This window comes from Balaenoptera physalus (genome assembly GCF_965194825.1).
Source record: "Balaenoptera physalus genome assembly, chromosome: 2".
Lineage (NCBI taxonomy): Eukaryota > Metazoa > Chordata > Mammalia > Artiodactyla > Balaenopteridae > Balaenoptera > Balaenoptera physalus.
Genome location: NC_138883.1, coordinates 179,243,861 through 179,271,602, shown reverse-complemented (window position 1 = coordinate 179,271,602; position 27,742 = coordinate 179,243,861). Strand labels below are relative to the sequence as shown.

Below are 27,742 nucleotides of genomic sequence, written 5' to 3'. Positions count from 1 at the left end.
ACCAGAACTCACCAGCGGTTCTCTGTTTTTGACCAGACGGATGATTTTCACTGAGTCTTCCTCATCATCAATATCATCAGGCATAGGAGGCAACACGGGATCATACTTCCTCAGAGCCACAGTATCGTGTACAGAGAGCAAAGCCTATCAAAGCCCAAAGTAAAAAGTGTTACAGTAGTTGGATGTGTTTGGCGCTTTATATTTGACTACAGTAGAAGGAAAATCAAACCGATGTTCCAATTCTGCCACAGCAACGGTAAGAAGGCAACTACTTGGGAAGGAGCCTCTTGCAAACGGGGCGAGGGGAAGCTGAAGAACAACAGAGGCAACCCTACTCAGACACAGGGTGCGGCAAGCGTCAGCGTAAAGCGTCTGCTAACCGGGGCGTCCTCCGGTTCAGGTTCATCCGTACAGAAGTGGCAGCTGGGGGGGTCGGTGAGGGAGTGCTACTTTTGAAAGGAGGGAGAAAAATGAGGCTACAGACAGACTGCCAACGGGCTGGCAGGAGTCAGACAACGACGCATGTCTTTTTTTCCCCTTTCCTTCTGTTAGCAGAAAACACAAAAAGAACTGCTCAATACAACTGACTAGCTTTCATTCTTCTGTGATTTTTCTCACTTTTTAACTTTTGATGTAACACCCGACTACTATGTGTATAAAAGAATAAAATAAAAGTATTTCTAGTCATGACTGTGGTTGTGGTGGTGAAGCTCCACAGAACGGTCATATTGTCATTAGAGACCAAAGATGAGAAAAACGTGACATGTCACTCTACTGGGGGTGACTGGGTCTAGACTTTTAACTAATTTGTTCCCTAATCAGCAGTACCATGACCCACCGGTTACTCCAGCCAGAGCCTAGAAATCATCCTTGAAATCCCCCTTACCTACACTCCCAACACCCAACATCCACCCTGTTAAATCTGCTTCCAAAATGTAAGCTAACATTTGTTATCTTCCCTCCAGTCCAGAGCAGACGCTGGCCAACTGCGCCACCTGTTTTCGTAAGTGAAGCTTTCCTGGGACACAGCCATGCCTGTTCACTGATGTGTGCTTTATGGCGCCTGCCATGCTACAGTGAGAAGCTGAGTAGAAGCAACAGACGTTTTTCCATAAAAACGCTGGCAGACCCTTGGTCTAGATCATTGATCATCATCTTTTACCTGGAGCCTTTCAACGGTCCACCTGCATTCACCTTTGGCTCATTTTCAAATCCCTGATTCACAGCGTGTCCAGAGTAATTACTTTGAAACGCAGAGTAAGTCACGTAAGGGGTCTACTAAGAACTCTCCTACCCACCCCACTGGTTTGGGATGAAGAGCAAGTCCTAGTCTTGAATTTACCCTCCAACTCTGTCTCATACCCACTGCCCTCCTCACTCAGTTTAAATACCTGGCTTCTTTCTCACAGAGGCGTGGCCAAAACATCCAATATAAATGTAGACCCCCGGGTTACTTGATCTCACAGCACCATCTTCTTTGCCTTCATACATGCTCATGATTTTTAACCATGTTTCCATTTTTATGTACCTATATTTAATATCTGCTATCTACTGAAACAGACACTCCAAGATGGCGAAGAAATGGTGTCTAAATTAAGCTTTCTTATTGACTATAACATACATACGGAAAAGCACACAATTCGTAAGCATACTGCATGAAGAATCTTCAAAAATGAATATGTCCCTGTAAATATCAGCCAAACAAGAAACACAACATTAACTGAGCCCCAGGGGCCGCTAAATATGCTCCTTCCTAGTCACCGTGGCCTCTATTCCGCTGAAGGTGGTAGTTTTGCCTCTATTTAAATACCGCATAATGGGATCTTCCTTTTCTCCCTCACATTAAGTTAGTGAGGTTCATCCATGCTGTTACTGGTAGCCGTTCCTTTCTCATGGTTGTACAGTACTCCAACATGTACATATTTCATAGTTTCTTTACCCATTATGCCTTTGAGGGACCTTTAGGCTGTTTTCAGCTCTTGGCTATCATAAACAGCGCTGCTGTAAATATTTCATATCAGCTGATGCATAGACACACAAATTTGGGTTAAGTATATTTAAGGGTGGAAATCTAGGTCATTCAACACAGGCAGACTAGACAAAGTGGTCGTTCTAGCTACTTTCCCACCAACAGCTTATGTGAGTTCTAGCTGCATCATGGGATCCAACAGTTTACAGTAGTAGTTTAAATATGGCCATTCTGAGTATACAGTGTTATCTTCTCGTGGCTGAAATTTCATCTTTCTTATAACTCATGATATCTTCTTTTTTCTTTGCTGTTCAAATGAAAACATTTCTTTTTATAAACGTTTTCTCCAGCCAGTATATCTCTAATTGCACTTAAGAAACAGAATTTAAAAAAAAAATCTGTATTTAATCTTCTGCCAAGTTAAAAGAATATCCAGTAGCTTCCACTTCCTGTTTTAGACTGTTATTACCATTACTTTATATTCTCTTGGTATAAAAATACGCTTTAAAAAAATCCCAAACTAACACATAAACAAGCAACACAGCTACCAGCATATCCGTATAAACATAAACACGACCGATGTTCACAAGTCAGGCAAGACAGGAATGGCATCTTGGGTGCTTGATTCATGGATGGCGGCAGGCAGTGCAAGAAAGTTTCTGGAAGACCGTCAGTCCTGGTTTTCAGCACAGGAGAACCTCTCATGTCACGGTGCACGTTTCACAGTATTACAAAACCACCACCTCGTTTACTTGATTAAAACCAGGGGAAAGGGACCATGTTCTCGGGGAGCCACAAGGCACAGAAGCACCCTGGGGGGCGCCGCACAGCCAGCGGGCCCAGCCCCGCAGTCTGACCAGAGGCCTGGGACCTGCTGCCAGATGCTGACCTCTGCAGATGCAGCGAGGGTTTCCGTGGACTTCAGGAGCGTGTGTCCCCAGTGCGGATAATACACTCTAACGATGATCAAGTGGGGGAGGCGAGCTCCTCCGAATCACGCGTGGGATCAGTTCCAGACTCAGTGGAATGGCCGTCCTCTCCGGGGCCTGGACTTCAGGTGACCGGCCGAACGGCGGAGGGTCTTCCTCTCTTGTCGGTGCAGTTTCTCAGCCTCCTGCTGCTTCTTCTGCTGTTCTGACTTCTTTAATGTAAATGTCAATTGTTTGCTGACAACCGTGGTGTCCGATACACCCAATGTCCCATTTTTCGCTTCGAGTTTCAACCGGTCTTCAAGGGTTTTATTCATCATGATACCTTCTTTTGTGAAATGCCTGTTCAAGATCCTTGCACATTTTTCTATTCCATCTGTCTTTTTCTTCTTGATTTGTAAGAGTTCTTTATAACACACTGGATCCAAGCCTTTGTCAGTTACAGGTGCCACAAATGCATTCTCCCATTTGGTAGCTTGCCCTTTCACTTTCTTATCAGTGTTCTTTGATCAAAAAAGGATCCAAATTAATGAACCCAATAATATTTTTTTCCTTTATGGTTGGTGCTATTTTTGGCATCCAACAAAAGTTTCAAAGGGAAAGAATGAACAGCATCATCAAGATGATAAAATATTATCTGAAGATATAATAGCTGCAAATTTTTGACAATTGATGAGAGACACAGTCTGAAGATTCAGGAACTCCAATGTATCCTTTAGGAAGCAGGAACAATAAAAATTAACCCACGCTTACATACATCATAGTGAAATGACAGAATGCCAGAGACAGAAAGTAGTTCTTAAAAATATCAGAGAGAAAAACACAGATCATCAGGAAGGAAAGAAAAAAAGTAACTGAGAGCTGAATGATCAAGCAGTGAGATAACTGGAAGAAAGTTAAAACACCTTGAAAGTGCTTCGAAAAAAAATAACAGCCAGCCCAGAATTGTGTATCCAGCAAAAGTACAGTTCAAGAATGAGGATGAGAACCAAGGTGAAGTTAACAGGGACCCACTGGAGAAAACTTAAAAAAAAAAAAAAAAAAGATAATGAAGCAATGGTTTTTGAAGACACTGGACATGAGACAATGGTCATGAGAGACAGGAAACAACTGCGAACCCGAAGACTGCCCCAGCTTCCTGTCTAGAGCGAATTTCCCGCTATGTCAGGGGGAGAAGGAACCCAGGACAACAGAGCTGGGAACCCAGGGAGATCAAGGGGCTAACGTTCTCAGGGAAGGGATGAGAATGGAGAGAGCTGCACAGACACAGAGCTCCTTGAGCCCTTAGCCAAGGCTCGCATACGGAACAACTGCCAGGAAGGATTAGAGCAGTAGTTCGGAACTGAGGGCAATTTTACTCCCCGGGAGCCATATGGCTGTCTGGGGACATTTTCGGTTTGTAACAATTCAAGGGAGGCTACTGCTGTCTAGTGCACAGAGGCCAGATGCTCCGAGGCATCTGATACCATAGTGGACAATCCCCTCCCCACCGCCAAATAAGTATCCAGTCCTCAAATGTAAATAGTTCCAAGGTTGAGAAACCCTGCATTACAGGAAACAATCCCCAAGGCTGGCACAGGGCAGGAATAGCTCCTGTTCCCACCAGTTACAAGGAAAAGCCTCACAATTCACAGGGCATTGAGGAGAGTTAACAGAGGGGTACTGTCTTAACAGCAGGAAATAATTAGCCCAAGATTAAATGCTGCTAGGATCTCACCTAACAAAGCTTAAAAGCAAGCCTCCAAATAACTTAATTGTGTGATTTAAACTCAAGAATATTATCTATAAATATACAAAAATATCCAGCATCAAAAAAAGTAAAACTCACAATGACTGACAGTCAATCAAAAATTACTAGGCATGTAAAAAATCAGAAACTACTATGCATAGTGATGAAAAATATAAAGCTATAAAACTAAACCCTGAAAAATTAGATGATAGAATTATATAGAACCAAATCCTGAAATTACAGAAAGATCACAGAAAAGGAAATTAACAGTTACTACTAATTCCAAATGTTCAAAAAACTAGAAGAAGGGCTGAACAGGAGACTTGGAATGTACAAAAAAGATTCAAACCAAGCTTCTACAGATAAAGGTGAAAATACATTTCATTCAGTACACTGAATAAGATTAACACTTGTAGGCAAAGCAATAAAACTATTGAAACACATGAAACACAAAGAGAAAATATAATGAAAAATTATGAACAGACATTTATTGAGCTGTGGGACTTCAATGGTCTATTATAAGCACCTAACTGGCATCTCCAAAGACAGGAGAGGTGTTAAAACAAATTTGAACAAATATGGCAGGAAATATTCCAAATTTGAGGGAAACAAAAAAGCCCATATGTTTAAGAAGCTCAACGTATCCAAGCACAATAAACAGAAAAGACGTAACACCAAACTGCTTAAAACCAGTCAAAAGGGGACTGTCTTAAAATCAGCCAAAAAAAAAAAAAAAAAAAAGCACACCACACTACATACAAAAGAAAAAAGATAAAAATGACTCCACACTTCCATTTAGAAACAACGTGAGCCACAAGACAATGGAGCAACATCTTTAAAATACTCAAAGAAAACTACTGTCAGCCTGAAATTCTATACCCAGCAAAAATACCTTTTAAAAAGAAGGAATACTGAAGACTTTTTAAAGACATACAAAAGCTGAAGGAATTCATCACCAGCAGACTTGCATTACCAAAAATGTTATAAGAAGTTCTTTCAGACCAGAGGAATGACTGCAGATGGGAACACGAACCTATAAAGAGGAACAAAGAGCACCAGAAGTGGCCGTCATCTCTGTATCTAGGGTAACTATCTTGCACACAGTAAGAATAACAGGGAATGCTAATGAATATATTTCATGATAAAGTGAATACTATAGTTGATAGGCATTGTTAAAACACCAGCTATTATCTTCCCTACTTAGCTCTGTATTTTCATATCTGGATTCCAAAAAAAAACACTTTAATTTACAGATATCAAGTTCATTATTTTTAACAGCTTTGCTTTATAAATAGTTTTGGTTAGCAACATTTTTATTTTGGACAACTAAAAGTAACTTTGTATTCCATTTTCCTGTTTTAACTGCAGCGACTTTATTCTTCACTATACAGACCTTCTTTCAGGAGGCAGTACCTAAATGAAAATTGTGTTTCCATATGCCACCGATCACAGCTGATGGGTTTACCTGTCGCTTAGAGGAATCTGCAGGAAATTGAACACTGGGCTTTGTAACTCATCGGGCTCCCAAGCTCTCCCTGCCTTAGACCCCCTGGAGTCAATTCTATGGTCTAAATATCTGTCAGGTCCTTAGAATTAAGTGTCTGACTCATAAGGATGAGTAACACTGATTTATTCTTCCAGAAGGAAGCTTAACTTTGCCATTTATTATGCTTTAATGAAGTCTCATCCATTCCGCATGCCCAGGCAGTGAGTAATTTCTGGTAAGTGAATGTTTTGGAAAGCTGAAAAATTACAACACATCTTTCTATTTTATTGCCTTTTAAAAATCTACCAAATTTTCCCTGACTTCCTAAATTATAATACCATGTTCTAGAGATGATGTCACCTCACTTTTATCAAAAATGAGCCACTGAATGACAACTCAGAGAGGATGATTTGCCTTTAATGTGGCAATGTTATGCCTAGGAGTGGTTTTTATTTATTGATGACTCTCTTTGCTTTCCCCGGAAACAAAGTCTCTGTAGAGACCAACGTCCCTTCCGTAGTGCCCCCTAAATGGCCCATGCTCCTCCCCTACTGCAGCAAGCTTTAGAGTCTGTTACATCTACGCAGGCTTCTTGTGACTCTATCATTACCTTTTTCTCACCATGTGGTTTCTTTTATACTTTGTTATTTTTCCTGGACTGTAAGATTTGGACAATAAGACTGGATTTTGTAGACATTATTGAGTAATAATGATTATTTTTTTTGTATATGGCGACTGACCAATTCAAAGTTTTAAAGACTGGGTGTATTCCAATACAGTAAGTAGTGCATTCTATTACCCTACTTATAATGGGAAAAAATGTATCTGTAATATTTCTGTACACAAAAAGGAATGAAAGGTAATGCAGCCAATTAAGAGTAATTATCCCTAAAGATACATGAACACACAATTCACAGAAGAAATAAAAAGTCATTAAGCATATGAAACGATGCTCATCTTCACTAATAAAGCAACAAGGATAGGGACTTCTATTTTAAAATTTAGATTCAAAACCCAGTTATGTATTATCCAAAATTCTTTTCTGTTTAATTTCAAAAGTTTTTATCAAGTCACTTTGTAAAAGGTAAAAATTGAAGTCAGAGTAATAAACTATCACATCTTACTAAAGACAATATCATAAATCGGTTATAAAGATAAGTTATTCCTTCCAACCTCATGTATGGATTGTTTTTTTTTAACTTTTCATGTGTGTGTGTGTCCATCTGCCCCTGAGGCTGTAAATGCTTTTTCTCTATCCCATGATTATGGTTCAATTTTTACACTTCCATCTTTAATCTACTTGGAATTCATTCTAGTAGAGGTCTTTCTTATTTCTCCCCAAATAATTAACCAGCTGTCCCAACACCTCATACTGAATTTACATCCAATCCCACCCATCCCCCACTTCCTTGTCTCCATCCTCACATCCTTTGTTAGGACCACAGTCACGCTGCACCCAAATTATTTCTACAGGCTCCCAGCTGGCCTTCCCACCCAGGGAACTGCTGTGCATACCACACACAGAGTGATGGCATCGCTTGCTTATTTAAATCCTTCCAATGACTTTCTACTGCTCTCAGGATGGAATTCAAACCTTTTCATATGCTCGCAATTAGAGTGGCCATATAATTTATCATCTAAATAAGGAAACCACTGAAATTAAGAGGGAGGCTATTAATAGTAACAACACTGGAACTACAGGCGAACACCAGGCTGCCCTGGGTAAACCGGGAGGTCGGCCCCAACTCACAGCTCTACTGTCCAGCTCCCGCCCCTCCCTCTTTCACAAGCTGTTGCTCAGCCATACGAAGTCTACTTTATGCCCTCAAATGTGACAAGTTATTTCCTTTGTAGGACTTCATACCGGACACCTTCATTTCTCACCTCCCCCACCCCCCGACTCATCCCTCACTCCTCTGCCCCTCCGGTCACCTCACACCAGCCTTCAGGCGTCACCTGGCACAGACCATCTCCTCTGCAGTCCCCTTCAACCCGCCCGCACCCAGCCTCAGCGCCGGCTCCACTCCTATGTGTTCCACACTACTTCTGGGCGTTCCCTCTTTTTACCCACTATTTCTATCACCTTCATTAATCTTCATGTATCTTCATACATCTTCCACAAGTTCTAGCTATAGGGATTGGCAGAGTAGGTGCTGAATTCATGCAGGAATGAATGAATGAAGATCCAACTCTGGTGACACGTACCAATTACCAAAGAAAGTTTTAATGCTTTTCAAAACGAGCTGTCTATAGAAACCACGTATTATCATTTCATAGTTGGCTACACACTTGGTTGTATATACCTATGTGTGTTTTTAAAAAATCATTATTAGTTTGGAGGTCCATTTCAGGTTTCCTTTCAGTATTGTGAATTAAATATTTTAAATGGAAGAGCAATCTTCAAAAAGTAAATAATGTTCCCTTATCCACTAAAATTTAAAGGCAATATTCAAGTTAACCCCTTGGAATTACATTTTTCATATTTTAACTGTCAGTTCAACGAACAATTCATGTACACATGTTATATTCTACTGTGCCTTGCTTCTGCTCTTAAAAAAAAAAGAAAAAAAAGCAAATGTTTTCATTTATTCCCAAGACAAAAAGGAGTATTTGATCATATTCTGAAATAGCTTAAAACTTATTTGGGGACTGCACTTCTTAAAGTAATTACCTTCAAAAGTGAGATTCAAAGTGACGGTGGTTAACATAAATGATTTCAAGGAAAGCAATGTTACATGTTAGGTCAAATGGGGAAGAAAAGTATTTTCTTCCCAAGACTGGTGAACTAGAAATTGCCACTGTCAACTGTACAGTCGAGTGTCTGCAATGTCACCCACTTTCTACGCATTATTTCCTGAACATACACCTTTCATGCTGGCTTCTCACCATTCCTTAGTCACACTGCTACGTAAATGTGAAAACAGACAAAATCGTTCATCTGAGGTATTTCTGCCATAACAAAGTTTAGGTACTCAATTAAAAGCTGCCCTATGGTGCTGCGTGATGCCATCGTAAAGGGCAGAAAACCCACATTTCTCTTCCTTCTGGAGGAGTTTTTCCTTCCTTGCTGTGTTTCTCTCCCGTGTGCTTCCTTTACTGCTCACACAAAACAAAATCCTGATCACCAAACGTGTGAGGGGTTTTCTCAACACCAAGCAATTCTCTGTGACAGCACCTGGGCGTCCTACAGTTCAACTCAATTCTGAGGTCATCCTCCCAGAGACAGCGTCAGCTCCCACAGGTTGAGGGCTCAATCCTTTAAGACTGCGCCCCCACCCCCCGCCCCCAGACACACTTCAGACACCAGTCACCACTCCAGGCTGCCACCTGTACTTCTGACCAGCCAGCTGCAGATGTGAGGTTCCAACAACCCCCTGCTTGGGTTCAATTAATTTGCTAGAGTAGCTCACAGGATTCAGGGAAACACTTACATGTACCAGTTTATTAAAGGATATGATAAAGGACAGAGATGAACAGTCAGATGAAGAGATACACAGGGTAAGGTCTGGAGGGTAGGAGTGTCTGTCCCTGTGGAGGTGGGTGTATCACCACCCTCCTGGTACGTGGATGTGTCCCCGAGCCTAGAAGCTCTCTGAACGCCACACTTTGGGGATTTTAGGGAGGCTTCCTCACGTGGGTGTAATCCATTCTTAACTCCATTTCCAGCCCCTCTCCCCTCTCTGGAGGACGGCGGCAGGGGTGGGGTGAGGCTGAAAATTCCAAGCTTCTAATCCTGGTGTGGTCTTGCTGGTGACCAGCCCCCAGCCAGGAGCCCACCCAGAGTCACCTCATTAGAACAAAAGATGCTCCCGGAGCTCTTACCACTTAAAAATTGACAAGGGCTGGAGGTGACCTGTGTCAGGCACAGGGTCAAAGATAAATAAATACAAGTACAACAGATGCTCCCAGTGTTTTATCACTTAGGAAATTAACTAGGGTTTAATAAGCTTTGGGCCAGGAACCTGGGGCAGACACCAAAATGTACATACCTTCTCTTATCGCATAACCACCTAAGATCACACCCCCCTCTCCCGCCAAATACCGGTTTCCATCCAGTATAACCTCTTTATTATTAGCTATTCCATTTCAAGCACTCTTGAACGGAATACCAAAATCAGATTTTTTGTTTCTGGGGGGTCAGAAACATTCCTCTGTAATCTGTAAAACTCAAACCAAGATAACGCTCTCAAAAAGGAGCTTACCAAGCACCTCATGGGTACCCTTGCCATGCTCTGATTAACATCAACTTCCCAAGTGCAGTATAAGGAAAGTGAAGAAATTTTCAGAGCATTCACGAATCTCCTCCAAGCTGCTCACTTTCTGCGCACTCCATCTTCAGCGTCAAGCAACCTTTCTGCACTAACCCAGATCCTTATTCTTCTAGAACTAAAGTGTCATCAGTTTCCTCTGCGCCAGTCAATTCCTCTCATATTACAAATCACAGCTCATTTACCCTTTGCAGAAATACTTTCATGTGCTTTAGATTTACTTACATGTTCTCTATCTTTTATTTAATACTTTTTTGAATATCAGTTTAAGACCATATATAGCACAGTTCCAAAGGAGATTTTTCAAAGAAGGTAGAAATAAATCATCAGTTTTTGCATCTAGATGGACATTTTCATGCAACAGTCTATATATGCTTAACAGAAATCATGACATAACTGATCATTTTGATTACATAATTACTGATCTACAGGTAATTCTGACTCCTAGAAAATATTTCACATACAAGTGCAGTAGTATCAAGTACAAAATGTATGAGTTATAGGATTTAATACATTAATGACCTTAGAATTAACAGGAAAATTTCCAAATCACATCGTTGACTAATCACACCTGGAGGAAAAATAAGTGATAAACTTGTAAGAAAAACAGAGACTCGAAATGGATCTGCCAATATTTTACTGGTACTTACACTGGAAAAATGCTTTGCTCTGTAAAATGGTACGATGCATTAAAACACAAATTGGCAGAAGAGGGGGCAGGAAATGGGGAGAGGAAGAGGAATGCTGAGACAGTCCCATAGAAAAATAGATACTGTTGTCAAATACACTGGCACACCATTATTTACCCAAGCAAAATGAACCTAAACAAAATCGCTAATAGGTTCTGTATCCTGTACGCTTAACTTCATTTAAAAGAAAAACGACCTTGAAGCTCCATTATATTTGCCAACTTAAATCCTGAGCTTCCCAATTTAAGTATTTTATAGACTGTCACAACATTATCATCAAAAGCTCAACTCTTTTTCCTTAATGGGACTTAGGCGATTAAAACACTGTGCACTATTTGAAAATTCATTCACTTGAAAATTGATGCTCGAAACAGAATTCATCTGAAGTCCCAGAAAGTGGCCTTTTTCGGATATATTTATTACAGGTGTCACACGCCCTCACCTTCACGTTGGGTTTTGACAGTAGTTTCAACAGCTCTCGGATCTCACTGTTCAGTGGCTTGTTCCGAAGCTCTTCCGCCAGCTGCATGGGAGACCACAGTGACATGAAGAACAGGTAGTAAGGGCAAGGGGAGCTCCACGTGTGACAACTGAGAAGCTCTCCTGCTACTTTTTCAGTGATTAAGCACAAGTCAGCAGGAAAGAAAACACACTATCAATCACTGTTCTTCTTTTGAGGCTCTTAGTAGCCCTGATCCCAGCCCACGCTCTCCGCTGAGTACAACTCAAGAAATCGTATCAGCTAGATCACCTTCTGATTTATTTCACAGGGGGCAAATCCCAGCACTTCATCTACGAAATGGTCTTTTGCATGCAGACAAAGGACCACTTGTAAAAAGGACTGGGTCAAGCTTTGACATTGTAAAAAAGAAAAAAGAAAAAAAAAAAACAGAAAAAAGAACTTCTGAATGAGGTGGTGAAATCCACAGGGTTTCTAAAAACCCACAGTAGCTTGCTGTTTAGAGCTGGGGTAAAAAGAACTAGAATGCCTCTAAAAGAGCAAATGATCTGAAACTTTTATTATGTTTACCTACACAGTCTGTTAAATATAAAATAGGTTAATCATAAAATGACTTATAATAGGTTGACAAGTATGCTGCTACCTCAGATGCTGACTGTTCTGTACCACCAGGATTATAGATTCCCACTGCCGGTTCCAGCTGAAGCCGAAGAAGAAAGGGGCGGAGCTTGGAACCTGCCTTGTGTTCCGCATTAAGAGGCCTCTATCAAAATCTCTACTCAATCTTAGGCTATAAGAAGGATCATATCATTTTCGTAAGAAGAAAAGCAAGATTCAAATAGAAAAAAAAATTAGAATTATGAAAAAATGCAGCACTGAATGCAAAATATGTACATATACTTTCATTTAAAAACCCTTCTCAGAACACTGCATGAAAGTTCCATTCGTCCCTATAGTTTCTAACGAACTAAAAATAATTGCTCTTGTCTCTGGAAAGGACTTTTCTCTAAACGAGGGGTGTAATATAAATTATACACAAAAAATAAAATCAGATAAAATTGACATATTCACTGATTACATTTCAAAAAGTGCTTTTCCTTTTTCAAGGTAACATTTTTTTACAGAATTTTTAACTTACAAAATGACACAAAAGGCTCTCTGCACTTTTGAATCAAACATTTAAATACACTGCTCTGAGGAATTACAAAAGGCTAAGTTTATATTGTCATAAAAATCTCTAATGAAAAGAAAATGCAATATTGTTGTAACATGACTGGGCCTTAATTACATTGGTTTATAAATAAATATTTCCCTAAACCCTCAACAATAAATGTTTTAAAACTGGTTTTCAAGGCTCTCTCAAGTGTCAAAAGTGTTTTGGTTCTGCAACAGAGGTAAGCTTCTTCACAAAACATGTATATTGCAACACCCTTGTAATTTGTAATCTCTGTAGAAATGGAAGGAAAAAATGGGGACTAAACAGGTAACACACAACTTGGAGATTCATTACACATGCTTTATTTTCTAAACTAGAATACACGGTATTATCAAAGAAAATCAACCTTTGAAGATGGTCAATTTTTTTCATTATACCTACAGCCTTAATATCTTACTAAACGGAACTAAAGTTTGTTTTATTGTAATGACGTAAAAGATTAAAAAACAACAGATAGGCTGTAGGGTGTCACTAAAACCAGCCTCCACGCCACATGTATTTCTTGCCCAGCTTAGTGTCCCCTGTAGTTCATCCAGGTCTGTGCTCAGTTCATCTGAGTCCACAAGTTAACAGTAAGAAACAGCAAGTTAGTTCCCTGACCCAGATTTAAAATAAAATTATAGCTACAGGAAATTAACTACTCCATCAATGCCAACTGCTGCTCAAATTTATTTTTCGGTTATGAAGGTAATTTGGAAAGGTCTAATACCCATAAGTCACTACTACGCTTTACAATCCATTTAAAAAACAACCCTGACTTTTTACGTATTTCGTCCGCCTCATTCCTGCACTAGCGTCTGTCAGTTTCAGGACTGCCAGCGATACAGCCGTCTTGTCTCTGTTTCTCCGAAGCTTTTCTCTTGCCTGTGACTTTCTCGGACTCTAGCAGCTGATAGCATCTCTCCCCACAGAGGCACAGACTAAAATTCCTGTTTCGTAGTTACCAAGGCAGGATAACACGGTCATCTCCATGCAAAATCTTTAGGACAGGAAAGTGAACGAAAATCAGCCTAGTGTCAGCGTAAACTCAGTGGTGACAGGACTTTTGGAGATATTTGCAGCTTCTTTCGGTTTTCACTGCTAGGGTCACACGCCTCTGTCTGCACTAGGGTGAGTCCTGCCCCCAAGGGGCCGCGGAGGACGAGTCCCCCTGAGCTCAGAAAGGCACACTTACGTCACCAGCTAAGGCTGCTGCACCCTGGAGGATGGGCGTGGGATTCTGCTTCTCGTAGTAGTGAAGCTTCTCGTGAATCTGGAACGAAAGCAAATGAACATAAGCTCACCTGCTAGCAAGCAACCTGAGACATTCAACTACTTGGATCATTTCAACAGCAACTGATCTACTGAACATCCTAAACATGTTTCTGTAAACCTACAGATGACAAACAGGCGCGCCTAATTCATCTATTACCGTGCTTCAGTGTTTGTAACATAAAGTCAAACCGGGGGGTGGGTTCATCATTAAATAGAACCCACGCAAAAGCTAAACTCTGTTCCCCAAACAAACATTAGCTTTATAAAATCTTTAATTTCTAAAACATAATTGCTTCGATACTTCGAGCAGCAGTTGTAGGTTACATACCTGCTAAAAACATAAATTATGATTAAAGCAAAGCAAGAAGCTGGCAGCCATGTTCTGACAGCTTGGTGTGTAATAACCACCCAGAGCAAAGAACCAGGCGTCGTGCAGACCGAGGGCCAGCGCTCCCAGAAGACCTCACGGAGCACACAGCTCCCTTCACTTCTTCTCTCTTTTTTTTTCTTCCAAACAGTCAGCTCCCCGCAACCCATTCAAATTTCTACAAAACAAAGGGATCGCTCATAACTACAGACACCTCTCGTAACTATTCAGCTTCAGTTTTTCATTCTGTAAAACCAGTAAAATTCTATTAATACAAGATAATTTTGCCCGTTTCCCATCACCATGACCAAAGGAACACAAAGGCAAGAATACATTTTAATGCATTAGAAGACTAACTGAGTTCCTTTAAAAAACCTAGAATGATTGCTAAGAAATGAGGGGAGCTTTGACAAATTTGTAACTGTTGGCACCTAAGTTTAATCTATTTCAGCTCTTACACAGGGGCCCTTAAATTTTTTTTTTTGAATTTTACATTTTTATACAGCAGGTTCTTATTAGTTATCTATTTTATACAAATTAGTATATGTATATGTCAACACCAATCTCCCAATTCATCACACTACCACCCCTCGCCCCTGCTTTCCCCCCTTGGGGACCATATGTTTGTTTTTTACATCTGTGTCTCTCTCTCTGCCTTGCAAACCGGTTCATCTGCACCATTTTTCTACATTCCACATATATGCATTAATACACGATATTTGTTTTTCTCTTTCTTACTTCACTCTGTATGACAGTCTCTAGGTCCATCCACGTCTCTACAAATGACCCAATATCATTTCTTTTTATGGCTGAGTAATAGTCCATTGTATAGATGTGCCACCTGTTTTTTTGTTTTTTTGTTTTTTTTTGGCTGTGTTGGGTCTTCGTTTCTGTACAAGGGCTTTCTCTAGTTGCGGCAAGCGGGGGCCACTCTTCATCGTGGTGCGCGGGCCTCTCACTATCACGGCCTCTCTTGTTGTGGAGCACAGGCTCCAGATGCGCAGGCTCAGTAGTTGTGGCACACGGGCTCAGTTGCTCTGCGGCATGTGCGATCTTCCCAGACCACGGCTCAAACCCGTGTCCCCTGCATTGGCAGATTCTCAACCACTGCGCCACCAGGGAAGCCCTGTGCCACATGTTCTTTATCCATTCGTCTGTCGATGGGCATGTAGGTTGCTTCCATGACCTGGCTGTCGTAAATAGTGCCGCAATGAACATGGGGGTGCATGTGTCTTTTTGAATTATGGTTTTCTCTGGGTATATGCCCAGTAGTGGGATTGCTGGATCATACGGTAGTTCCATTTTTAGTTTTTTAAGGAACCTCCATACTCTTCTCCATAGTGGCTGTATCAATTTACATTCCCACCAACAGTGCAAGAGGGCTCCCTTTTCTCCACATCCTCTCCAGCATTTCTTGTTTGTAGATTTTCTGATGATGCCCATTCTAACAGGTGTGAGGTGATACCTCACTGTTGTTTTGATTTGCATTTCTCTAACGATTAGTGATGTTGAGCAGCTTTTCAGATGCCTCTTGGCCATCTGTATGTCTTCTTTGGAGATCTGGAGATTAATCCTTTGTCCGTTGATTCGTTTACAAATATTTTCTCCCATTCTGAGAGCTGTCTTTTTGTCTTGTTTATAGTTTCCTTTGCTGTGCAAAAGCTTTTAAGTTTCATTAGGTCCCATTTGTTTATTTTTGTTTTTATTTCCATTACTCTAGGAGGGGGGTTAAAAAAGATCTTGCTGTGATTTATGTCAAAGAGTGTTCTTCCTATGTTTTCCTCTAACAGTTTTATAGTGTCCGGTCTTACATTTAGGTCTTTAATCCATTTTGAGTTTATTTTTGTGTATGGTGTTAGGTAGTGTTCTAATTTCATTCTTTTACATGTAGCTGTCCAGTTTTCCCAGAACCACTTATTGAAGAGGCTGTCTTTTCTCCATTGTATATTCTTGCCTCCTTTATCAAAAATAAGGTGACCATATGTGTGTGGGTTTATCTCCGGGCTCTCAATCTTGTTCCATTGATCTATATTTCTGTTTTTGTGCCAGTACCATATTGTCTTGATTACTGTAGCTTTGTAGTATAGTCTGAAGTCAGGGAGTCTGATTCCCTGCATCTACTGAGATGATTATATCGTTTTTATTCTTCAATTTGTTAATATGGTGTATCACATTGATTGATTTGCGTATATTGAAGAATCCTTGCATCCCTGGGATAAATTCCACTTGATCGTGTATGATGTTTTTAATGTGTTGTGGGATTCTGTTCATTAGTATTTTGTTGAGGATTTTTGCATCTATATTCATCAGTGATAATGGTCTGTAATTTTCTTTTTTTGTAGTATTTTTGTCTGGTTTTGGTATCAGGGTGATAGTGGCCTCATAGAATGAATTTGGGAGTGTTCCTTCCTCTGCAATTTTTTGGAAGAGTTTGAGAAGGATGGGTGTTAGCTCTTCTAATATATGCTGTCTTGTGGACAGCATATATATGGGTCTTGTTTTTGTATCCATTCAGCGAGTCTGTGTCTTTTCGTTGGAGCATTTAATCCATTCACATTTAAGGTAATTATTAATATGTATGTTCCTATGACCATTTTCTTAATTGTTTTGGGTTTGTTTTTGTAGGTCCTTTTCTTATCTTGTGTTGCCCACTTAAAGAAGTTCCTTTAGCATTTCTTTAGAGCTGGTTTGGTGGTGCTGAATTCTCTTAGCTTTTGCTTGTCTGTAAAGCTTTTGATTTCTCTATTGAATCTGAATGAGATCCTTGCTGGGTAGAGTAATCTTGGTTGTAGGTTCTTCCCTTTCATCACTTTAAATATATCCTGCCACTCCCTTCTGGCCTGTAGAGTTTCTGCTGACAAATCAGCTGTTAACCTTATGGGAGTTCCCTTGTATGTTGTTTGTCGTTTTTCCCTTATTGCTTTTAATAATTTTTCTTTGTCTTTAATTTTTGTCAATTTGATTACTATGTGTCTCGATGTGTTTCTCCTTGGGTTTATCCTGCCTGGGACTCTCTGCACTTCCTGGACTTGGGTGGCTATTTCCTTTCCCATGTTAAGGAACTTTTCGACTATAATCTCTTCAAATATTTTCTCGGGTCCTTTCTCTCTCTCTTCTCTTTCTGGGACCCCTATAATAAGAATGTTGGTGCATTTAATGTTGTCCCAGAGGTCTCTTAGGTTGTCTGCATTTCCTTCCATTCTTTTTTCTTTATTCTGTTCCATGGCAGTGAATACCACCATTCTGTCTTCCTGGTCACTTATCCATTTTTCTGCCTCAGTTATTCTGCTATTGATTCCTTCTAATGTATTTTTCATTTCAGATATTGTATTATTCATCTCTGCTTGTTTTTTCTTTAATTCTTCTAGCTGTTTGTTCCTTAATTCTTCTAGGTCTTTGTTAAACATTTCTTGCATCTTCTCGATCTTTGCCTCCATTCTGTTTCCGAGGTCCTGGCTCATCTTCACTATCATTATTCTGAATTCATTTTCTGGAAGGTTGCCTACCTCCACTTCATTTAGTTGTTTCTCTGGGGTTTTATCTTGTTCCTTCATCTGGTACTTAGTCCTTTGTCTTTTCATGTTGTCTATCTTTCTGTGAATATGTTTTTCGTTCCACAGGCTGCAGGATTGTAGTTCTTCTTGCTTCTGCTGTCTGCCCTCTGGTGGATGAGGCTATCTAAGAGGCTTGTGCAGGTTTCCTGACGGGAGGGACTGGTGGTGGGTAGAGCTGGGTGTTGCTCTGGTGGGCAGAGTTCAGTAAAACTTTAATCCGATTGACTGCTGATGGGTAGGGCCGGGGCCCCTCCCTGTTGGTTGTTTGGTCTGAGGCAACCCAGCACTGGAGGCTACAGGCTCTTTGGTGGGGCTAACGGCAGACACTGGGAGGTCCCACTCCAAGGGATACTTCCCAGAACTTCTGCTGCCAGTGTCCTTGTCCTCATGGTGAGACACAGCCACCCCCGCCTCTGCAGGAGACCCTCCGACACTAGCAGGTAGGTCTGGTTCAGTCTCCTATGGGGTCACTGCTCCTTCCCCTGGGTCCCGACGCGCACACTGCTTTGTGTGTGCCCTCCAAGAGTGGAGTCTCTGTTTCCCCCAGTCCTGTTGAAGTCCTGCAATCAAATCCCACTAGCCTTCAAAGTCTGATTCTCTGGGAATTTCTCCTCCCGTTGCCAGACCCCCAGGTTGGGAAGCCTGAGGTGGGGCTCAGAACCTTCACTCCAGTGGGTGGACTTCTGTGGCATAAGTGTTCTCCAGTTTGTGAGTCACCCACTCAGCAGTTATGGGATTTGATTTTATTGTGATTGCGCCCCTCCTACCACCTCATTGTGGCTTCTCCCTTGTCTTTGGATGTGGGCATCTTTTTTGGTGAGTTCCAGTGTCTTCCTTTCGATGATTGTTCAGCAGGTAGTTGTGATTCTGGTGTTCTCGCAAGGGAGAGTGAGAGCACGTCCTTCTACTCCGCCACCTTGAACCAATCTCGGTGCCCTTAAATTTTTATGCTTGAAAACTTACTTTAGCCTCTTCTTATTTCCAGTTGAGGAGATTGCCCCCCACTATATATGAAAAACAGTTGTACCTCATGGTTTCCTGTTTTTAATAGGTATCAAGTAAAATACTCTTTTAATTATGCTCAAAGCTAACCAAACTCTCTTGTAAAAAGTCTGGAAGATAGATTTTATTTTGATTAGGCAGATGCTATTGCTAAGAGAGGATTCTATTACCTTTTTGGCAACCTGGTACCTAACGCAAAGCATCAGGGAAAGAGTTTTGACACTTATGATATTACCAGAATGATCAGGGCAACATTTTTACTTAATATCTTGGTAGCTTTCAATATTTATCATATTATGGTAATAAACAATTTTTACGGAATATAAGCCATGAAACAAGTAACAGCTGATTTGAAGAAACTAACAAAATATAATCTAAAATGAAACCAACTGTCCTAAAAGCTAAATTAATTTTGCTTAAATAATTATCAAGAATTAGGTCACTTGAACATATACTATCACAGAATACTAAACTTACCCGCTCATAAAAGTTATCTAACTTTATTGCAACTACCTGTTTAAGTGTCTGCCTTCCTGCAACAATAAGCCCCGAAGCTCATGTGCCTGTATTACCTCAGTTATCAGGACTCTTAATAACGTGGTCTTCAATGAGTTTAGTATTTTAATTCCGTGACCCTCACAAGAACACTAAAAGGTAGATAGCACTGTCAGTTGTCTCAGTTTTACAGATAAACAGGTACACAGTTAAATAACTGTCTATGGTCCCACAAATGGCAGAGCTGGGATTTAAAACTCAGGCCATCTGGCTTAGCTTCAGGGCACTTAATCACCCCACTGGCCTCTCAGATCTCGTCTGTGTTCTCCACTGACCTCATTCACTGCTGAATGAATATGACAGAAAGGAGGCTGGATAGAGAGGTGACAAGTCACAACGGCTGTTGCCAATGACAACAGGATGATTGACGGTTCCCGTCCACCCCTCCCCCTTGGTTTTTTCCCTTCCTATGGTTTCTAATTTTTCTAGATTTATCAAACTACTATAATTATAACCTAAAACTACATGCCCCAAATAAATACGTTATTTTTCCACGTAATTTGCTTCTTCTGAGTGTCTTTTAAAAACAGCTTCCTCTTTCTCCATCATCCTCCCAAGACCCTCACTCAAGGATACAAGAGCCTACCCTCCCCTGCCCGTCCCTGGACTTTGTACTAAATCAAGAATATTTTAAATGTTCTCCTAGAATTTCCAGATGCTGGCAACCCTTTGTCCAGATGTGTTTTACTTCAGTACATAATTTTAAAATTTAAGTTGGTTAGCAAAGTAAAAATTACTCTAAATAATTTTGAACTGTTCACCGTTTCCAAACACCTTGAAATTCTGCTTTTTACTAGTATTTATAATACTAGGAACAAAAATTTAAAACCAAAGTGACGTAAAAACTCTAATATAAAAACAGGTAACATGTACAGCCGTGACCCCAAGGTTGCCCAACAGCACGTTCTGATGCTGGACCCATCCTCTGCTCGTTCGCTATGCTGAGTCACCAGCTGCGTGGCTCCTTGACTGAGCGCTTGGACTGTGGCTAGTGGGCCTGAGGAACTGAATTCGTAATTTTAATTCATTTAAATTTAAACATCCGTGTGTGGCTAGTGCCTTCTCTATTGGATGAGATGGCATCACTTCACGTTATCCACTATGTAATTTCCCTTTACACCCCAGAAAAGTTCCCTCTGATATACAGTTTGGCAAGTTTCCCTGAGGGGTAACATTCCGGAATCAAACAGACAAATATATAACCAAAGTCGTGGCTTTAGCAATAAGGCAAACAGCGTCCCTTACTAAATATTATGGATCGCCAAATGTGCAAAACCTCATTTATTTTAAATAAACATTTCCCTTTGCAGATTCAACCGCATAATAAAAGTGTACTTCATTTTTCTCCCTTGAAGAACAAGGAGAGAGCAAAACTGGAAGGAATTGAGGAGAGAAAGGGCCTAGGCGTTAAAAAAAAAAAAAGAGTCTGGGGAGAAGGGGAGACTCTGGTTACATTAATTTCACATGATAGAAAAATATGCAATTATTCAAAAACAAGATCCTAAAAAAGAATGGCATGTGCTGAAATGTTTAAAATACACTATTAAGAAAAAAAGGACAACTCAAAATGTATATACGTTTATGGTCTATTAAATAGTGTCCATAAGGGTTTGTTTTCTGTAATTACATTTCTAATCAGAAGAAGTCAGTTAATATAAAAATCATTTGCATATGTAACCAAGGCTTATAGGAAAACTATAGGTACCTTCATTTACATTCACATCTTGAAAATAAATGTTCAATTTCTGTAAGGAAATCTGGTGCCAGCAATCTGATTTTGGTACACGTACAGTAGAAATTGCCTTAAATGAAGCTTCAATAACAAAAGTATAAATAAAGCTTGACCAATCTCAATGCAATCATTTGTTTTAAACCTCTCAATGATGTGTAGAGGTAAACTGAAAACCACAATCAAGGTTACCTGAATGCTATTAAATAAACCAAAGCTGTAAAATCCTTTTGCCTTCTATTATGAGTATTAAAAAGCACGGTGGTTTGAATCTCTGCTGTGTTAATCCTGGTACCCAATCCAGAAATGCACATGTGTGCACACAGACAGTACACACACACACACACACACCCCGCTATCTCCCTCCTTTATTTAAAAACATGGAGAGGAGGGAATTCCGTATTAAAAGAAGATCCACGCATCACAATGACAACCTAGAAGAGCTTAAAATTACACACTATATTGTGTAAAGATTAAAAAAGTGAAAGTATTCTAATGGCTGGGACCCTCTTTTAAAAATAATAATTTAATCTTTCTCCAAAAGGAAAAAAAAACAAACAAAAAAACTTTAGCTCGAGAAAAAAAGGGACAAGAAAGAGAAGGGTAAATTTAAAACTGAAAAACAAGAAAACAACAAAGATCAGAGGCAGTAGTGCTAACTGTATGTCCTCCTCTCCATTTTCTACAACTCACCTCCCTCTTTGGGCTAATTTTCTTGGCTGACACCTCCAGAAAAAAAGTTTATAAAACTGATGAGAGCTGACATTCTTGTTTTGTTCCTGTCTTTAAGGTGATAAATTCTGGCTTCACATCGCCACAGATAAATATTATCTCGTGAAATCACGACCCACGCATCCTAAATTTATCAAGAGTATTTTTAAAGAATGAATGCTCAATTTCACAAAATGTTTTTCAGTCTATACATACTGTTTTTCCTATCTGACCCGTTAATATGAGTTCTCTTTATAAATTTCCAAATCCTAACCCATCCAACCCACAATGAACTTCATGTGTTACGATGTATTGTTCTTTCAATGTGCGGGGAATTCCACTGGCCAATACTTTATTTAGAATTTCTGCATCAATATTCATAATTAAGACGACATTTCTTTTGGTCCTGCCTTTACTGGGTCTTGATATCAATGTTATACTCATTTCGTTATTTTAAAATTATGGAAGCTTTCTACCTTTTATGTGCTCTGGGAACATCTAAATACCAGTGGAGTGATCTCTTCTTTAAATATTTGATGGCATTCCCCTGAGAAACCAGCTGTCTCTGATATATTTTGGTACTTTATTTCTTCTGGTTTGTTTACAGAAATTTCTCCAATTAGGTGTTTCTATCTCTCCTAGTATCAGCTGCAGAAAATACTATTTCCTAGAAAATTATCCATTTTTGTCTGGCTTTAAAAAAAAGCTACCTGAAGCTACTTAAGCAAAATAGTCTCTTAGAAGTCTTTGAATTTACTCCATATTTTTTCCTTCATTACCATCTCTTATTTGGTGTTTGTAACTTTATTTTCACCCCTCATCCCTACATTAGTTAACTAATACTGATTTTACTGTGTTTTCAAAGAAACACCTTTTAGATTCATTAGTTTTTACCATTTTTGTTTTCTAATATTTTTCTGTTCTTATCTTACTTCATTCTTTCCTTCTTTACGTGACCCAGCCCCACACGTACATCATACAAACGACTAGGGACAAAAGAAAAGATACACTATTCTAATCGGAGTTTTACTCATTCATAAAATATTAACTGAAATAAACACCCATCCCAGGAGAAAGATACTCAGAGGCAATTTGGAAACAAAATATAGCAAGAGTGTAAGTGCTTCTAACCTTTCTATTTAGAAAGGTAACGGGGGAAAGAGCTAAGAGGGTATAATCACACAAAGGGGAGATTCAGGAGATCTGTTTAAGTTAAAATATGACTGGTCCCTCTTCCATTCATTATTCATTAATCGCAGAGATGAGAAGGAAGACATGTTTGTCCATTTCTGCCGCTGCGCTCTTTGGCGCTCACTTCGCAGCGCTCAGTACGGGGTGGCGCATCAGACCGCCTGCACGGCTGGTGGCATGAAGGTGACAGAGGACTCCTGTCCAGTCACTCTGTCCGCTAGGAAACTGGAAGTGAGAGCATGTGCTCGCCTCTCCCTCTTTTCATCTCTGCCCTCCTTTCAGGAGATGCTTCTGATGATAAGGATGCCAAAGGCGGTTTTCATGTGTGTTTTTAAAAAATGTTAGTCATTGTGTATAGCGCACTATTGTTTGCTTCTAAATATTTTCTTTTTTTTTACTGAAGTGTAATTGATGTACAATATTATATAAGTTATAGGTGTACAATATAGTGATTCACAATTTTTAAAGGTCATACTCCATTTAGTTATGATGAAATATTGGCTATATTCCCTGTGTTGTACAATATCCTTGTAGCTTATTTTATACCTAATAGTTTGTACCTCTTAACCCCTCCCCCTCCCCCCTTCCCTCTGCCCACTGGTAACCGTTAGTTTGTTCTCTATATCTGCGAGGCTGTTTCTTATTTGTTATATTCACTAGTTTGTTGTGTTTTTTTAGATTCCCCACACAAGTGATATCATACAGTTTTTGTCTTTCTCTGTCTGACTTATTTCACTCAGCATAATGCCCTCCAAGTCCATCCATGTTGTTGCAAATGGCAAAAATTTCGTTCCTTTTTATGGCTGAGTAATATTCCACTGTGTATATGCAGCACATCTTCTTTATCCATTCCTCTGTCGATGGACAATTAATTAGGTTGTTTCCATGTCTTGGCGACTGTGAACAGAATAGCACGTACTGTTTATGGATGTATATATGTTTAAAAATATGGAAGTGTGTATGGGAATATATCCAGCAGTTTCAGCATGGGCCTTTAGCCACGCCTCCTATGATTTATTTCATACGGTATCTGAAGCAACTATACGAGGTTAATATCGCTTTAATTTTAATGCTGGGTATGCAGCTTATTTATCATACTTTATTTTTTATATGTCTGAAGTGTTTTAAAATGGAACATTAATAATGAAACCATTTTCAAAAATTTTAGATGTTAAAAATAAACAAATTGGACAAATATATATGTATATGTATAACTGAATCACTTTGCTGTACACCTGAAACATTGTAAATCAACTTCAATTAAAAAAACAATACATTCTATTATCGTTTTAAATGTACATAAGTGGCACTGTTTCTGTTACGACTGGAGTTTTCATTCAATACAATCTGCCCTATCTGTGTTGATACATGCGGATCCAGTTCATTCATTCTGACAGCTGAACAATATTCCATCAAATTAATCAACAGTAGTTTATATACCCACTTTTCAATTGAGGAACACTGGCCGTTAACACATTTTGCTATTAAATATCCATTCACGTGACTCCTTCCTGCCCTGCCTGGGTGCCTGAAAGTGTGTGCGTGTTACCCATGGCCAGAACCCTTGCTAATACTTGGCACCAGCAGACATTTTGCCAGTGACACGGATGTGAAATGCAGTCTCCCTAAGGTTTCCCTGTACGTCGTATTCAAACGCGTCTGTTCGTGACAGTTCCTGAGGCGGACAGCTGCTCTCCGACACCAACCCTCTCCCTCCACGGGGACTCCCTGCAGCTGGACAGAGGCGGCGGGTCAAGGGCCGCACTTCCGAGGACGTGCACTCCTCCCTCGCCTTGTTATTGGTGGTGTCTGCTGACTGCAGGCTGAAGGGAAACTGTTTTCTCAAATGCTCGGTAATCTGGGGCATTATGTGAGGGAGTCCTGGGTGAGAGGTATACCTTTGCAGAAATACTTTTTTATTTGCTTCTGAGGGCACTAGACCCTTGGCTAATTTCACAGCTCGGGACTCTTGGACTTTGCAGATAAAAAACTCAAACCCCAAGCCATGGACCAACAGATTCATGGTTACATATTCTTAGAGCAGACTTTCTTCTGTTCCTACCTAATCCCAGGATGAGGCCGACCAGATTCCTCACCATCTCCCTAGAAAGCGACTTGGTGTCTTCCACTCCTTCCCAGTCGCGAACAGAGTAACCCCAGGAGAGTAGCTGTCTTCTGTGTTTCCCAGCCGTCCGTGCAGCTGGAACGTCAGGACAACGACCCGCAACCCCAGCTCTGGCCAACGGCTCCATCACAGACACAGCAGAAGCTCAAGCGGTCAGCTACCTGCAGGGCATCTGGTTTCCACTTCACTTCTAAAACAAGTGATTTCCCTTTCTTTCTTACAAGCTCAGAAATGCATTTAAAAGAATGTTTGCAATTACTTACCCAGAACTTCTAAGAATTTCTTGTAGGAACTAGAAGGCTGAGTTGGTCAGTTAATGTAAATTAATTCTGGCCTCTAACAAGGTGGCATCCAGTTCCCTGGTGCAATACTATTATAAAAGGAAAAGAAATCACTTTTTACTTCCAGGAGGAGAGTCTAAGGACCTTTATATTTGAATTTTCATGAGTAATTACGTTCATTTGGCTGGTGAGATCCATTTTGGCCAGTGTTTCTACCTGATTTTAATTTTTTTTTTAAGTTATAAAGAACAGTTCATCTAATTTGGAATTACTTTTTCATGGTTAAAGGAGAGATCCTTATAATGTCTTTGTCTCTAGACCCTCCTTCTCTATGGCGTGAGTTTATGGGTATACTTGTGCTTATAAGCACAGTCAAAAACAGAGCTTTGAGGCTGTAACTTTACTCCAGGGATACAGCCAGAAGCAGGGTGGGGGGAGCCTTTCCACAGGAGACCACTGGGAGCCTCTGGTACTTTGCCTGCAAGTCAGGCCAGGGTGCTTGCAGCATTGCTACAAAGATTCTTATAACGGACATGGGATAAAGTGGTTATAAGCACCAAAAACAGTTTTTAGGCTTAAGATAAATTATAAAAAGCAACAAACCATCAACCTTTTGATTCTGGTTGACTATGTACTGATTCTACTTGAAATCACTTCCCAGAACTTTCTCCGCAGATCAGATTCCTTTGGTTCCCAGAACAATATTCTAGAGGGAGTAGCCACGGCATTCAAGTTTCTTTGGAATGTGTTAGTGATTCAACAAAAATTGAACTTGAATTATTCACTCCAGAAGTATATAAACTGTCCAGTATTTGTACATACCTCTTTCATTCCTGCCCTCATAGTGAAATGATCAGATTTGCCATTAAAAAAAATAAATTTGTATTTCAATACTAATTGAAAAGCTGGGAACTGCTAAATTTTTATCAGAGTGATGGTGGATGTTACCACGAATGGCAGATGGGGTGATGTGAGATCATGGAATTCGGGCAGGTCTCTACGTACAAGTAGCAGTCCACTGTGTCCTAGGCTTGCTTGTATTGGGTTGGCCAAAAGTTTCGTTCGGTTTTTTCAGTAAGATGGCTCTAGTGGCACTTAGTTGTCTTTAACTTCATTCGAAACAATTTCGTTAGATTGTATGTGACAGCTGTCATATCAGCGTGCATTTAAAAAAAAGACTTATCAAAATTGGTGAATTTTTGTGTAGCCATTTTAATATTGAAGATGGAAGAAAAAAGCAACATTTTCAGCATGTTATGCTTTATTATTTCAAGAAAGGTAAAAATGCAACTGAAACGCAAAAAAAAAGATTTGTGCAGTGTATGAAGAAGGTGCTGTGACTGATCGAATGTGTCAAAAGTGCTTTGTGAAGTTTCGTGCTGGAGATTTCTCACTGAAAGATGCTCCACGGCCGGGTAGACCAGTTGAAGTTGATAGCGATCAATCGAAACAATAATTGCGGACAATCAACGTTATACCACGCGGGAGATAGCCGACATACTCAAAATATCCAAATCAAGCGCTGAAAATCATTTGCACCAGCTTGGTTATGTCAGTCGCTTTGATGTTTGGGTTCCACATAAGTTAAGCGAAGAAAACCTTCTCGACCATATTTCCCCATGAGATTCTCTACTGAAATGTAACGAAAACATTCCGTTTCTAAAACAAATTGTGACGGGCGATGAAAAGTGGACACTGCACGACAATGTGGAATGGAAGAGATCGTGGGGCAAGCGCAATGAACCACCACCAACCACACCAAAGGCCGGTCTTCATCCAAAGAACGTGATGTTGTGAAAATGGTGGAATTGGAAGGGAGTCCTCTATTATGAGCTCCTTCCGGAAAACCAAACGATTAATTCCAACAAGTACTGCTCCCAATTAGACCAAATGAAAGCGGCACTCGACAAAAAGCGTCCAGAATCAGTCAACAGTAAACGCATAATCTTCCATCAGGATAACGCAAGACCACACGTTGCTTTGATGACCAGGCAAAAACTGTTACAGCTTGGCTGGGAAGTTCTGATTCATCTGCCGTATTCACCAGACACTGCACCTTCAGATTTCCATTTATTCTGGCCTTTACAAAATTCTCTTAATGGAAAAAAATTCAATCCCCTGGAAGACTGTAAAAGGCACCTGGAACAGTTCTTTGCTCAAAAAGATAAAAAGTTTTGGGAAGATGGAATTATGAAGTTGCCTGAAAAATGGCAGAAGGTAGTGGAGC

General features: G+C 40.2%; 1 protein-coding gene and 1 long non-coding RNA gene across 5 annotated transcripts in view; one reads left to right on the top strand and one right to left on the bottom strand.

Annotated features, from left to right (window-relative positions):
* The window catches only part of LOC309654645, a 619,568-nt gene that overhangs the window by 420,397 nt on the left and 171,429 nt on the right, over positions 1 to 27,742 (top strand). The window lies entirely within an intron of this gene.
* MPP7 (MAGUK p55 scaffold protein 7) overlaps positions 1 to 27,742 on the bottom strand; it is a 261,809-nt gene that overhangs the window by 95,736 nt on the left and 138,331 nt on the right. For all 4 annotated transcript variants that reach the window (XM_082448953.1, XM_082448952.1, XM_082448955.1 and 1 more), the window contains 3 exons: positions 13,921 to 13,998; positions 11,513 to 11,593; positions 13 to 144 (listed from right to left, as the gene is read on the bottom strand). In XM_082448953.1, coding sequence (XP_082305079.1) covers positions 13 to 144; positions 11,513 to 11,593; positions 13,921 to 13,998 — 291 coding nt within the window. The remainder of the gene's footprint in view (positions 1 to 12; positions 145 to 11,512; positions 11,594 to 13,920; positions 13,999 to 27,742) is intronic.